This window comes from Tauraco erythrolophus, chromosome 9 (assembly GCF_009769465.1).
Source record: "Tauraco erythrolophus isolate bTauEry1 chromosome 9, bTauEry1.pri, whole genome shotgun sequence".
NCBI classification, from domain to species: Eukaryota; Metazoa; Chordata; class Aves; order Musophagiformes; family Musophagidae; genus Tauraco; species Tauraco erythrolophus.
This window is the reverse complement of record NC_141473.1, coordinates 37,169,038-37,183,524: the sequence shown is the minus strand read 5'-3', so window position 1 is coordinate 37,183,524 and position 14,487 is coordinate 37,169,038. Positions and strand designations below refer to the sequence as shown.

The window sequence follows — 14,487 nt, the reverse complement described above, 5'->3', positions numbered from 1 at the left end:
AGACCAGGAACATTGCCAGATCAGCAGGTCCTTAACGACGAGGACAGCTTTAATGAGAAGTCAGCAACCGATGGCACACACAGATTTTGAGTAACACCTCGGCAGTGCTGGGGTCTGCAGCAACTTCAGAGAGGTCCCTACTTGCAGCTTCTCCCAAGACAGCACCTGGGCTCCCTGATCAACGCAAGATGAGAAGCCTTCCATGGCATCCCAGGCCTTTCAGCAGTATTTGGCCACTGTGTGGAGCACTAAAGCACAGCACCTCTACCCTGTGAATTCTCTACAAGGTGTATCTTCCCACCACAAGCAAGGAAGTTTGCTGCTCTCTTGCTTTTGGTTCTGTCACGTTTTTACCGAAGACACTCATGTGGAAACACTTTCACAACTTTTCAGCCAAAGTTGTAATGTATATCATATCCTAGTAAGACACAAGGAAACAGAATTCTAAGGACTCTGAAAAAACATGTAGCCAAGCTAGTCCATTTATTGAGCCTCTACCAACTAGGTTTTGATTAACAGATGAAAAAAAGAAAACACTGAGCAACATACAAAATAAATACTGAAAATAACGAAGTTCCCTTCCTATGGATAAAGTTTCCTTGGGACAAAGGTTAGAAGAGATAAAACGTATTCTAGTTGGAAGAACGTGCCTCAGGCTTCTTAGAAAAATTCTCCTAGAGAAACAGATTTTTCTTAAAAGAAACCATTTTCATACAGCACTACATTTAGAAACTGAACCATATGCCAAAGGGAAAACCCTTAAGGGAGAAAAGGTTTCTATTTACATACAGGACAAACAATACAAAGCATTAGCTGGACATTCACTTTACATTTAGTTATACCATTAGTGTGGGTGACCTACTGAACTGGAGAGTTTCACAACATTACACTACTGTGGGCTCTAGGTGGACTGCCCAACTGTAGACAGCTTAGTCTATCCATCAGTACGGAAGCTGCCCGACAGCACTGGTTTTGACAGGTTATCGTTTCAATAGTGCACATTTCCTTCAAGGCAAGTATTTATATGAATGGACACAGCTTTGCTCTTAGCCTCTCCATTCTTGTTGGAAGAAGACCCACCATCTCCTTACTGAGTTCTAGTTCAGTTTCAACGGCACGGACAGCATCCGGGTACTTCTCACAATAGTCTACCAGAAATGTGTAATATTCCAATGATGTCTGCATATTTTCCAGTTGCTTTTTGCTGTCCGAAGTAATAAGCTTACCATATAGTCGTGCAATGTGAAATTTAGCCACCATTGCAGGGCGGAGAACATCTTCCTCGAGCACTTCAGGAAACACCTTATCTGGGTTCCTCAAAGAATCTAAGAAGAGTTCATAATATTTGATCGCTAACTGAGCCAGAGAATTGATCTTTTTAATTGTGTGGGAGTCTAGCTCCTCTAGCCTGTTACCAAGAGCTACCTTTAAATCCATCATCTCATAATAGGTGTCAGCTAGTTCAAACTGAAGCTGCCTACTGATCAGCAGATAGTACTGCGGATTCAAGTCTGCATATATAGGCTCCAGCATGTCTATCCTGCGCTTGTGCATTTTGCAACGTCTCTCATAGTCTTCCTCAAAGAAAGCAAGCACCTTAAACAAAGCACTGTGATCCTGAACAATTTCAATATGGTCAGTAACATAACCATCAACCTGAAAGAACTCTTTTGCTTCCTGAACATAGTTCTGACCAACGAGAAAGATTTCTCTGGCTTCTTGAAAATCTAAAGGATATACGCTGCTCACTTTCTCTTCCATGGCTAAGACAGAGTCACATATATCACTCGTCCCAAAAAGGACAGCTTTTTTCCTGCCCTTCTCTTTTTCATCCTCTTCTTTTTTCCTTTGGGCTTTAAGTTCCAACTGCCTGTCTGGATCCAGCTCTCCTATGTTATCCTGAAATGACAAAGCATACTAGTTAAAAAATCATATGGCTTAGGAAGAGTGACTTACACTGAACCATTTTATTTATGAGCTACCTTTGAAATACAAACTAGTTAGCAACAAGACAGAAGGCACACTGGCATATTAGACCTTATATTCACAAAATATCATGCAAATTACAGTCTTGATTTTGTAAAAACATAAGACTAAGACAATTTAGTCTCCCTACCCGGTGTGATAATATAGCCAAAACAATAAAAGTAAAGCCCAAAGGCCCTGCTTCTGCAAAGTGTTTCAGCAAATGCAGAGTTTTAAGCTTTCGAGTGAATGATTACATGAATGAAACGAACACCTGAATGAATCAAATGCTCGAATGAATGAGAACACCAGCACAAAAAACTGCTGCATATTAAGATGTTTTTACTAGCAGATAAATAAGAAGTGATCTGCCAAACCAAGCCACAAGAAAACGCAGCAGAGAAGGGAAGTTTGTGAAGTTGCTGTACAAGCAGTGCACTGATGACACTACAGAGCTGATCTATCCGTGCTTATTTCCAAGGGCTGCACTAAAGTCAAAGCATACTATGAAACACCTGCTACGTTGCAAGCATTTGTTGTATTATTTATTGGGCAATTGTTTATCATTTGCTACCAACTATGAATTGATTCCTGTTACAAACATCAAAATAGACTTCGTTTGTTTTTAAAAAAACGACAGGTACAGAACAGATTTTCAGTTACCTCAAGTAACTTCCGAGCGCTTTGCAGGAGATTCAAACAATACTTAATCCAGCATCTCGCAATTTCAGCTTTTCTCTGTCGAAGGTCCTGTTGGTCTTGCTCCGTTTCATCTATCGAATGGACATACACAAAAGCTTTAGGAGAACTTGAGCGTTCCAGCAAGAACCTCAAATGTTACATGTAAAGAATGCGTTACTTGTATTTAATTAATGTTTCCTCATTTTTAGACAGAAACGTGTTCTCCCATGTTATTTATATAAACAATTCCGTAAACTGTCATTCTGGTAGAAATCCATACAGATTAACATGGATGTCATGCATGATTTCTTTAAAAAAAAAAAGATCATAACGTATGTTTAAAAAGACCTTTGATTTTACTGGAAAACGTTTTCACATCTCTTTGTAACGAGAGAAAGAAGTCATAATAATTTGGTTTCTGAGATTCAGCTGCCTGCCCAGTAATTGTTTCTGAGGATGATTAGAGCATTTGTATTGCAACAGACCTCTGACTTGCTACCAAAAAAGGGAACAAAAGTAGGGGAAACAGCCTTTGGTTAATCTACCTGATAGATAAACCAAACTAAGATTTATTAGCTCTACAACTTCTGTATTTTTCTCCCCACAGTCTCCTCACTGTCACAAGTCGCAACACTGCTGATGTCTCAAGATAACATTTTCATAAATCAAACAGATTCCAAAGAGAACTCATTTGCCAGTCTCTAGGCAGAAGGCAGCGAGTTAGCTGAACAACGAGGAGATGCTGATGATTCCTGCTCACCAAGTAAAACGCCAACTTCAGACTCAGATCCACTGGATTCATTATCTTTCATTAGAGCCAATCCAGTTGTTCTTGTTACAGAAATGAGAACTGTTGCTAATCCAAGAAAAGGCACCTTTATTAAACGTGTGTTTGTTTCTATATCGAGTAACACTACAGAATGAATGTGTCTGAGAGCAGCCAATGCTGTATTAGTCCTTCTGTAACTCCAAACTTTCTGCTTAATGATCTTCAAGTCCGCAGCCCATCTCTCTGTACCATGAAAAGGGAGGGAAAATGGGAGAAACATTCGCTCCACTGAAACAAACACAAATATCACTACTCTGTTTGGTGCAGGAAGAAGTCAAGATAGAAGTTAGTTGACTTGCCCAAAAAATCACACAAGAAATCAATAAAGTACAATTAAAAATAGAACTCTCATCTACCACTTCCAATCTTGCACCTGAATTTGCGACCACAACTGACCGTATGTTTCTACACGCCTACTGAAAACAACGTCATTTTTTGGCTTAAGTGTCATATTAATGAACTCTGACAACTGTGCAGTCAGGTAGCTATGGAAGCCCATACACACTGATTCAGACCTACTGAATATTTCGTAATATACCGTTTTCAAACAGCCTAGATTAGCATAACCTGACTCTTGACAGCCTTGTTCCCCTGAAACTAAAAAGCTTTTGGACATCGACCTCACAGTATTTAAATAGTAAGAAAGGCAACTGCACAGAGTTCTGTGTTTTTGAGCTAAGAGAAATACTAAAAGCAATTAAGTTAACATACTGTCACTGAACTTCAATTAAATAAAGCTCAGTTATGTCTATTCAGGTTCTATTTTAACCTGAAATAACAACATCAGTGGATTAAAGAGCTTGTGTCCTAAAAAGCTCAAACCATTAAAAGTTAACCAATATATTCACTGTTCAAAGTCAGAGATATGTACTCACACAGGGGCTATCCTGATTACTTGCTCACCCTCCACAAGTTAAAGCTCTATTAATTTGAAGCTTTCAGTTGCCCAAGACACAGAATGTAAAAAGCTGTGCTGCAGATAACCAAAGACTAATCTTAAAACAGATGATTTATTTTGAGTGCTGACACTATCATGTAACCACAGGTCCTTAAAACTGTGGTCAGTTCTCTAAAAAGTCTCTTTTATTCACCTTCACACTGAACCGCAAAGTTGTTCCTTTGCATCAATACCCAAAAGGACATGGAGGGAGCTACAACTCCAAAAATAGCCGTTAATGAGGCTGCAGCATTCAGCAACAAAAGACAATACAAGTAGCTTCTGGATTTGGGGTTTTTAAGAGCTGCGGTTTCCCCTGCCTCTTTTAAAACTATTCCCAGGAAGCATCGGGTTTGGTTCATTGAATCATTGCCCTCTGATCACTGAGAAGCAAAAGTAAGCTGCATTTTAAGCACATGTACAAGAACAAATGGGTGAACAGAGACATTGCCACTAATGAAATGGATACTGGTTTAATTTTCACTTTTATTCTGTACGCTTTCTGAAACACCAGCAACAAGCACTTGCATTTTTCTCACAGGTTTACTCATAGCCAATCTTAAGCTGTAGTAGCAGCTCTTCAGAAACGTTCCACTTTACTGTTAACTAAAAAGATTTTAGAAAATGAACACTTTTTTTGTACATATTGCTAGACTTCACTTTTAACAGTAGGTATCAGTGATGCTTAACTCACAGTATTTTATTCATAACTTTTATATGAACTTACTGTCTTCAGCAGATGGCACCTGTCCAGCTTGACTGAAGATGACACTGGCTGCTGCTAAACAGTGTCGGGACTCCATAAAGCATTGCTGAGAGAAACAGAAACGGCAGTGTGTATCACTGGTGTAAGTGGCCCAAGCACTGCTCTCAGCTTGGCTAAACCCCTCGCCTCAGATAGTAAGGATACATGAACACCAGGGAAATTATAAAACTGAGAGTCTCGGGAGCATGTTCCCCAGCACACTGGAAGAAAAGACAGTTTCTCCACGTCTACGACCGAATACAGTATTTTCTAAGCAACCATTTTCTCTCTATCACAGCCACAATAGCAAGTCTTGCTTTTAATGTTGGATACATACATCGTGAACATTTTCACTGTTCTGATCTATGCTACTATTGCTTCCTTGTGGTAAAGGAAGTGATGTCTTGTGGTAAAGACTGTGTATCACAGGGCGTTAGTCGGAACGAGCTGGTCATACAAGTCAACGCTATGAGTCAGACTCAGATTCCTTTACTCATATTTGGCAGTACAATGATTAATGATTAGTGCTATCAATGCATCAAAGAGACATCGAAATTACAAGCTGCTATCAAAATTAGCATTAACTGGTTTAGATATGGCGGAAGTCTTTTAAGCATCAGAAGAGAGCACCTGCATAGTCTGGAATATAGAAATTCCTAAATCAAACTAAAGCATTTCAACACAGATGTGTGGAAGCAAAGAGCTACCACCTTACCTATTTGCTTTAATGTTCATATAGGCTCAAACAAGTCTTAAGTACGTACTAAGGTACAAAGGACAATAATTTATAGGAAACATACAATGTGCAATACCTTGACCCTCGTATGTTTTTGGTTTTAAACACTTTATTGTAAGAGAACAATTATAAGAAATAATTTGAAATTAAGTGATTATAACCTTTAAGTTTTACTTACGAGCATCATGTCACATCACTGCTGATACTTGATAAACTATAAAGCTTTTCTTATGTCTACAGCCCTGCTCATTTTTCCCATTACCATCACAACACCACAGGAAAGCCACTATGTCCGCTTGAGAAAAAACTAACAGAAGTTTCATGTCAGATGACAACTCGTGGTTTTACAGAAGCACATTTTCAATTCAACATGGAGCCCTGACTCAAACAGCTGTTTAAACAGTTTTCTTAAAAATCACAGAACGGTTTGGGTTGGAAGGGACCTCAAAGATCATCTAGTTCCAACCCCCCTGCCATGGGCAGGGACACCTTCCACTACACCAGGTGGCTCTTACTTGATAGTTACATTTATGACATAATTACAGCAGAAAAACATTTGCTATATTACCTTAGAGAGATAGTACTGTGACAAAGTAGCAGCATTGAGTGCCCATTCTACAGGGTAGTAGCCACAATACTCGAGCTGTCGTTTAAGAGTAGTATGGCAGTACTGAGCAGCCTTCTCAATCATCTCCAGGTGTTGGTAGACTTGTGCCAGGTAATACAGAGTATGCGTATAGGCTTTTTCAAATCTGGAAGAAACAACAGGGTCTTTAGATTTCTTCTTTTTGCCCCCCTCTCTAAATGCACACTCATAAATTAAAAAGCAATAATCATCTAGGTCTGCTGTTATGCACCCACCTTTTGGATCTTTCTTGGTCTGTGAGTTTTTCTTCTTCTGCCATGAAATGTTCACTGGGATCCAGGGGAGGATTTCCATCCTGCAAGAGTACATGACACATTCAGTAAACCACATTTCTCTTACTTTGTAACAGTGCTCCCTCTTCTGGCTGCAGACGATTTACCATTTTTCAATCCCAAATTCGACAAAACCTCACCTAAGACATCTACACCTGTCTGAATGTCGCATCTCTGGAGCAATTCCACAAAACTCAGGATATTTAGAGGAAGAAAGACACAATTCCACACGGAATTACAAGGTTTTCAGCTTGTAGAAGACTTCTGCTTACATACTTTAAAGTAACACATGCTGCCTGCGCCAGAAATAGCCTGGATTCTACAGAACTGTAATTGGGTATCTTTAGTTTGTACAATAACATAATGGTTTTTAAAGCATCAGTTTAATATTAAGAATGCCTTTAAGTGTGAAATATTCACTTGCCCAGCTGCACTAATCAGTAACAAGAAAACATCCTGCAGAAAGCACCGCACAGAGCATTATGGGCAGCGAGTGCTCAGCAGATCTGCCGTAAAGACTCACCACTGTGAAATGACTCCCTTTATTCACAAGCTGGTAAGATTATTTACTCAAATATATGAATGAGACAACAGGCAATGTCTCTGGAGGATGAGGCTGCTAAACCTTGACATAAAGCGTGACCTGCATGCAAATTATTAATGATGGGAACTACTTCATTTAGACATGCTTTTTTGTTTTTTAAACCATGAGTTCTGTCACAATCCATAGATCTTGTGACACATACAAAATAGTTTATTTTCCTTGATCAAGGACGGAAAGTAAGATATCGCTGTGCATATAGAATTAACTCCAATTTTAAACTTTTTTTCTGCTTTCTGTGATATTAGTTTCTGAGATGAATGCAGAATGGTGACAACTATACATCTTTCAGCAGTGCTCTGTTCAACCCTGCCTTAAAGCAACTGTCAATAAAGTTAAGAGTCAGCGTAACTGGCACGCCCAACAGATGAACATTGCTTATGGCAAAGTTTTTTTTGTCTGTGCGTGTCTAATTTCCTTTGTACTTTTGAGTAACTTCAGGTGCCAATTCTACAACACTTCAGATGAAGGTGTCTTTCTAAAGGTGGCTTTTTGCCATTACACAGTGCATCCTACAGGATGTTCAACACGTATACTAGCAACAGAGCCCAGTTTAGTATGCAACTTTCCATAGCTCAAGAGCAAGTAAGGCCACAAATAAAAAGCAGTCCAGATAAATACTTTTCGTAAGATAACATGGACTCAGGAAGGAACAGGAGCAAGTGTAGAGAATGCATTCACTTTATAGGGAAGAAAGCACATTCGTATGTTTATACTTCTCATGAAGAAGTCCTGAATGGATTTGTTTGCTTTTAAAAGAAATGTTTATTCCTCTTCAAAGATGAACAAAGGGGTCTGAAACAGATAGTGACAAATAAAAGTATTTTTAACCTACTAGAGAGGTACGGATTTTGTATATGATCTTTAATTTTTAAGGTTTTCTGTTACCTCATGAGTTTTTAAGATGTGAATTTATAACCCTCCGTCTTGTTTTCTTTAGATACAATGGCCTACAACCTTACAAAGGCTCCCAAACCTTCTAACAAGATTTGGAGTATATTCTGGCAAGACTAGAGCTATTCCTGCGAAGAAAACAATTGAAATGACACAGTAAACAAGACCCTTGTCTCCTTCCTGTATCTACAGATTTATCCTCTGATGTCAAGCCTTATACCTTTAATTCTTCTTAGGAAGAGCTCCGCAACTCTCCTTTCCAGGTGGACTTTATTAGCCCAAGCTCCTGCCCATACAATCTATCACCCTCAGATTTTCACTGTAGTGTATTAAACAATCAAACGGCTTTCCTAATAGCAAAATGTTGTTACAATAGCTAATTATTTTTTGGGAAAAAAAAAATTAAAGTGTACGTACACACAAAGCATTCTGGAGTAGAAAGGAAAAGGATCTTTTACCTCTACCAAAATAATTTTATTCTTGTAATTGCCTTGGTTTTGCTCTGGTTGCTTTAGGGGGAGAAAAAACAACCACACCCAATTTGTAAGTTAACTGGACCCAGTTAGTAAACAACTAAATGCACCAGTTCAGGAAATCGCCTCAGCCATCAACAGCGTACCAAAGACTCCCAGACAGGAAGGCTTCCTGATAGCCTAAAATCGGAAAATGTTAAGAAAAGTATATTCACATTTTTATAATTTGTGAATGACAAATGTTGATGTGGTTATATAAATCCTAAAAAATCAAACACCACTGCAAGGAACTCAAGTCCTCTCTATAAATCCTCAAGCAGTTAGACAAGCTCCCCCATGCCCTGTGTTTTTTAGGGGTTTTTTGTTAATTCTTTGCAGATTATGTCAAATACAGTTCAGTATTTTCAGAGAAACATGACAAAAGTCCAATAAAGTTACCACAAAAACAGTCTTTCACTGTAGGTCCTTTAAAAAAAAAAGTCTTTAGGCATAGCTACTTTTGACTACATAATGCCCTGAAATACAAGTGGCAAATAAAAAAATATTGGAGGAAAAAAATGTGACAAGTGATCTGATGTGGGCTTATTGACAGTCATGTATGTATTTCCGAGCCAGGCAGCAAAGAGTATTCACTAGCTATTACCCCACAACACGTGCAAAATTAATGGTTTCAGAAGAGCCCACAGTGAAAACGTGAAGCGTTTGGCAGCACTGTTTAATCCACTGAACCATATGGTAGCACTGGTTCAATTCCATAACGACTAGAACAAGTGCTAGAAGCTTTTAGAAGCTTTTAGTGTGGAAGCCAACAACGTCGTGTTTGGTTGGGTACAAATATAATGTCGTGTTTGGTTGGGTATAAATATCTAACTTGAACATAAGGAAGTAGTTAGAGAGAGGGTCTGTAAGAGAGATGTCGTATCTCTAGTTAGACCAACCGATCCAGAGGGTGGAAAACAAACAGGCAAGCTTTTCAGCACAGGTGTGGGTTTTTTTTTCTGGATCTATTACCTGCCTCTCCTATCACTACAGACCAGCACGGCTACAAAGGTGGCAGTAACCAACCAATGAAGACTAACCCATTCTAAAATTTCCACAAGAATAATCCGTGCTATAAATCAAGTTCATGTAAAACCTGAACTGCTATTTCATTAAACTAAATTCTGTCCAACCTTTATAGCTGCCTGAAACACAGATAACTGCTCCTTTAAGGCCACAAATTTTTTAGCTCACTCACAAACTGTCCCTGAGGCAAGTCAGCGTACGAAGAGCTTTGCAGAGAGCTTAAAAATAGCACAAGGGACTCTTTGTTGATACGCAGCAGAATCCACAACTCAAAAGGTTGTTTAATATGCATGAGGGGTTCAGCTGTTTATAAGATTTTCCACTTGGATATGGAACTGAACTAGCTGCCTCTACAAAATACTGTGCACTGTCACAGCAAACCATGCAAATATGACGGTTTTGTTTCCTTTTCCCACTGAAAGCAACGGATTGACATTTTACAGCATTTCTTAAGAACAGTCTTAATTAAAAGCTAAATTCTACTTGGCTTCAACTTCGCATTATCAACTCAAAGAGCTTTCAAAAAGAGCCATCATTTCTGAGCAAAACTACTTTTATGAATAAGTCCACTTTGAAATTAGCAAGTGATGCTCGAGTTTGCCTCTTCCTGTGCTAGCTGTACAAATCGTGTCGCTTTCCCAAAGTACCACAGCAGCCAGTAGAAAGCTCAGAAACTCAAGTTCCATTGTACGTTTTTTCAAAGATTACTAAAGCTGTAAGTGGAATGTGAAAGTAAGACCTGTCACAGTATCAATAAACACAGTACCTCTTTCATGTATTGATTATACAGGGCTTCTGCAGATTCCAAGTAAGTTTGCGCAGTTTTAATTTCATCTCTTTCAGACCACAGGATACCTAGATTGTTCTAAAGGTAAAAGGAAAAACAGTTATTTTCCCATTATGTTGCTTTTACCTTACCCATTTTCTCCAAACAACATATCAGTCTTCATCCTTATATATATATATGTGTTCTAATACAATGGATTTCAAAAAGCAAGAATTGTGCCCTCCCATTCTTTTTGTGAGTTGCTCAAAAAGGAAGGTTCTCGCACAGCAGCAAACACATACAAGAGTCACCTAACAAACTGCAATTTCAAGTGTTTACTCTGCTAAATTAGGAGTAGTGTGTTCAATTAATGAGCTTTTTCCACACAATATGGTCTCTGTCTGATTCATGTAGCTTTTGTATCATACGTAATATAAAAAGAGCCAAGGAATTGGAAATTTGTTGACATGACTGCAGAAAAATTTAATAGGAAAAAGATCTGCTAAGAACACGTTTGTATGTTTTCAATAATGAAATGAGATTAAAAGAATCGTTAAGATGCAAAAGCTACAGATTACCGACTTCAAATTTGTTACAGCAAAGCACACAGTAACGTTACTGCATCTGTGAGCCCACCTTTTACAAAAAACTACCTCTAATTTTATTAATAAAGATGAAAGCAATAATAACAATTCATGTCTGACATGCTAATTTAATTTCTAGACAGTCTTGTTATAAAATCCAACAGGGCTAAAAAAAAAACCAAAACAAAAACAGACCTTGAAAAGAGTTGGAACACTTTCAATTGCATTTATTTTATTATTTCTTAAAGGAAAGCCCCACATAGCACGATGTTTATGAACAGAAACACCTGGCCACAGCCAAGCCATGGAACAGACCAGATTTAATCAGACAGGAGCTGTGATACACATCCTTATGCAGAAGCTCAGAAACCAGAAGCAGAGCTACAGAAACAGGCACAGCAGGAAAAAGGAACGCTCCTTCTTTCAGAACAGAAGTCAGCGCCTTGACAACCTACTCTGTCCAACCCAGCACACGCCGACGGAGAAGTACAGCCGCTGTTGACAATTACTGCTTTTGTACCAGATTTTGTTTTATTAAACACTAAAGTCTTTTACAACCCTTGAGAGAGAAAGCTGAGGGCACACCCATTTATCATCACTGTTCTCACCTGATGACAGTAGACCTGTCTTCCAGCAGACCACAGCACTTCACATGTGCAACACACAAACTTTATCCTGCTGTGTCCTAAAGGCTCCAAAACAGGAAGCCCACGCAAAGGACAGCACTTGTCCCACAGAGAAAAGTACTAGTTTCCAACAGACCGGTTCAAAAGCATGATGGAATTCCTGGTCCTCAGCCACAAAAGCAACAACTCCCCAGCAACACACACTGGGAAGATGTCACCTTATTTTGTCTGGCTTCTCCAGCAATCTCCAATCTTATACTGAGTAACAGATTTGTAGTGGTGTACCCGACCCGTCACACTGAAGGACAATGAGCAGAGGTAACCTCAAGAATTCCAAACAACTCAGTAAATTTAACCAATGTAAGAAAAGTCACTGTTTAACTAGTGCCTTTCCGCATGAACACACAACTCCCTAACAGTCTCACATGTTTGGCAAAGTAGTATTACTAAGCCTTTTCTAATTAGTCATTTTTTGACAGACATCTAAATAAAACTGCTCTATTTCATTTAAAGTCTAGAGATAGATATCTAACTTCACACCAGTTACCATGACAGAGGGGTTGAGCAACGGCCCTTTTGTGAATCTTCATACGATAAGAATTAATTCTGTTAACAGTATTACTTTATTTAGGACAAAGAGGTGAGTAGTGTTACTTCTAGCCCTACAAGACTGTGTTTACTCATCCGGAATAAAACAGATTAAGAGGTAACAGGCAAGGCTGAACAGCAAACAAGCCAGCGATAGCTTTTGAGAACAATTTACCTTTTCAGGACACTGCATAAACAAAAGCATCTCCCAACTTTACTTTGACAGTAAATGACAGTTGAGGAATCACGACTACGCTCTGGACACACTGAGGTCTCCCACTGATTTATTCTGGCTCAGTGCTTTCAAGCTCTGCCTCGGTCTACCCTGAGGAGCACACTGCTTTGCCAACACCCAGTTTCTGCTAAAAGAACAGTCAGATGCTCTGCACGCCCAGCCGCATCAGCAGCAAGCCCAAAAGAAATCATAGAATCACAGAATGGTTTGGGTTGGAAGGGACCTCAAAGATCATCCAGTTCCAACCCCCCTGCCAAGGGCAGGGAAATCCTCCACTACACCAGGTTGCCCAAAGCCTCATCCAACCTGGCACTGAACACTTCCAGGTACGGGGCCATCCACAGCTTCTCTGGGAAACCTGTTCCTGTCTCTCACCACCCTCTGAGTGAAAAATTTCTTCCTTAGATCTAATCGAAATCTCCCCTCTTTCAGTTTAAAGCCACTGCCCCTTGTCCTATCACCACACGCCCTTGTCAAAAGTCCCTCTCCAGCTTTCCTGTAGGCCCCCTTTAGGTACTGGAAAGCTGCTATAAGATCACCCCGGAGCCTTCTCTTCTCCAGACTGAACAGCCCCAACTCTCTCTGCCTGTCTCCATAGCAGAGGTGCTGCAGCCCTTGGATCATCTTCATGGCCTCCTCTGGACCCGGTCCAGCAGCTCCATGTCCTTCTTGTGTTGGGGACTCCAGAGCTGAACGCAGTATTCCAGGTGGGGTCTCACAAGGGCAGAGCAGAGGGGCAGAATCCCCTCCCTTGACCTGCTGGCCACGCTGCTTTGGATGCAGCCCAGGATACGGCTGGATCTCCCCACAGCTCTCACCTGGGAACTGTTTCTTCGCGCACAAAGCAAACACCCGCAGCCCTGCCGTTAATTACCACTGAACAATCCACGCTCATCAAGTGACCGGGACGCCACCAGCTCCCGTTATCCCGTTCCCCTCTCCCCAGCCCATCGCACAGACCGCGCAGCGCGGCCCACCGAGCCGGCACCCCCCGCCCCCCAGACCCTTTCGGAGCCCCCGGGCAGCGCACCCCGCGCCCCCGGCCCACCTGCGCCTGGATGTAGAGGGAGACGCAGTCCGGGGAGAGGCGGTGGGGCTCGAGGAGCTGCGCGCAGCGCTGCAGGTGCTCCTCGCCGGCCGACAGCTCCTCGGTGTCGGTGTGGTTGACGCCCAGCTCGTACTCCAGCACCGCCTGCCGCACGGCCGCCAGCCGCGCCTCGCCGCCCTCCTCGGCGGCGCTCAGCAGCTGCTTCACCTCCTGCAGCAGCGCCCGGGCGCTGTACTTGGAGCGGTACGGCTCAGTCTCCGGGTCCTTGCGCGACTCCACGGCCGACAGCGTCCGAGCGCTGCGGAACTTCTCGCACACCGCGGCCCACCCACCGCCCGCCGCCATCTTCCCTCCGCCGGCCGCCCGGCGTCACGCGCGCCACCACCTGACGCGCCGCCGGCCAATCGCCGCCAAGCGGCGCGGGCGGCCCCGCCCCTTCCTCCCACCCCGCCGTCATGGCGACCGCAGCGGCGCCCCGTTCCCGCCACCGCGGCGGGCAGCGGCGCTCTCCTCTCCTGCCGCTTCCAGTTCTCCGCGGTTTTCCTCACAGGGTTGAGGGAAAACGGTGCCCAGTGTGCGGACGGTGACTGGCAAGCGGGAGCACCCCCGTGGTCACCAGAGCCCCAGTGCTGAGGGGGTTTGATCTCAAGTCTTTCTGAAGAAAAAAAATATTTTTTAGAACCGGATATTTTTAGGTGTGAGGGCTGCTGAAATGGCAGGGTGCAGAAGCTACGTGCTCGGAAGAGCACTGATCTCCCACAGCGCCGAGTTTCCAGTGAAATGCTCACCGCTCAAG

General features: G+C 41.8%; 1 protein-coding gene across 1 annotated transcript; it reads right to left on the bottom strand.

Moving 5' to 3' along the window:
* Positions 1-470: 470 nt before the first annotated feature.
* Positions 471-14,036, bottom strand: KIFBP (kinesin family binding protein). The gene is made up of 7 exons (XM_086616709.1): positions 13,692-14,036; positions 10,611-10,709; positions 6,755-6,834; positions 6,462-6,645; positions 5,140-5,224; positions 2,629-2,738; positions 471-1,899 (listed from the first exon to the last, which is right to left on the bottom strand). The coding sequence occupies exons 1-7, from the start codon at positions 14,034-14,036 to the stop codon at positions 1,021-1,023; spliced, it is 1,782 nt and encodes a 593-aa protein (XP_086472835.1). The 3' UTR covers positions 471-1,020.
* Positions 14,037-14,487: the final 451 nt, after the last annotated feature.

Bases quoted from the DNA above. Each gene is read 5' to 3' on its own strand.
- KIFBP (XM_086616709.1), bottom strand. From the start codon at position 14,036: ATGGCGGCGGGCGGTGGGTGGGCCGCGGTGTGCGAGAAGTTCCGCAGC. The intron at 6,835-10,610 runs GTACTGTGTTTA...GTACTCTTGCAG, and splicing joins ATAATCAATACATGAAAGAG to GATGGAAATCCTCCCCTGGA. The intron at 2,739-5,139 runs GTAAGTTCATAT...TCCATTCGATAG, and splicing joins GGTGCCATCTGCTGAAGACA to ATGAAACGGAGCAAGACCAA.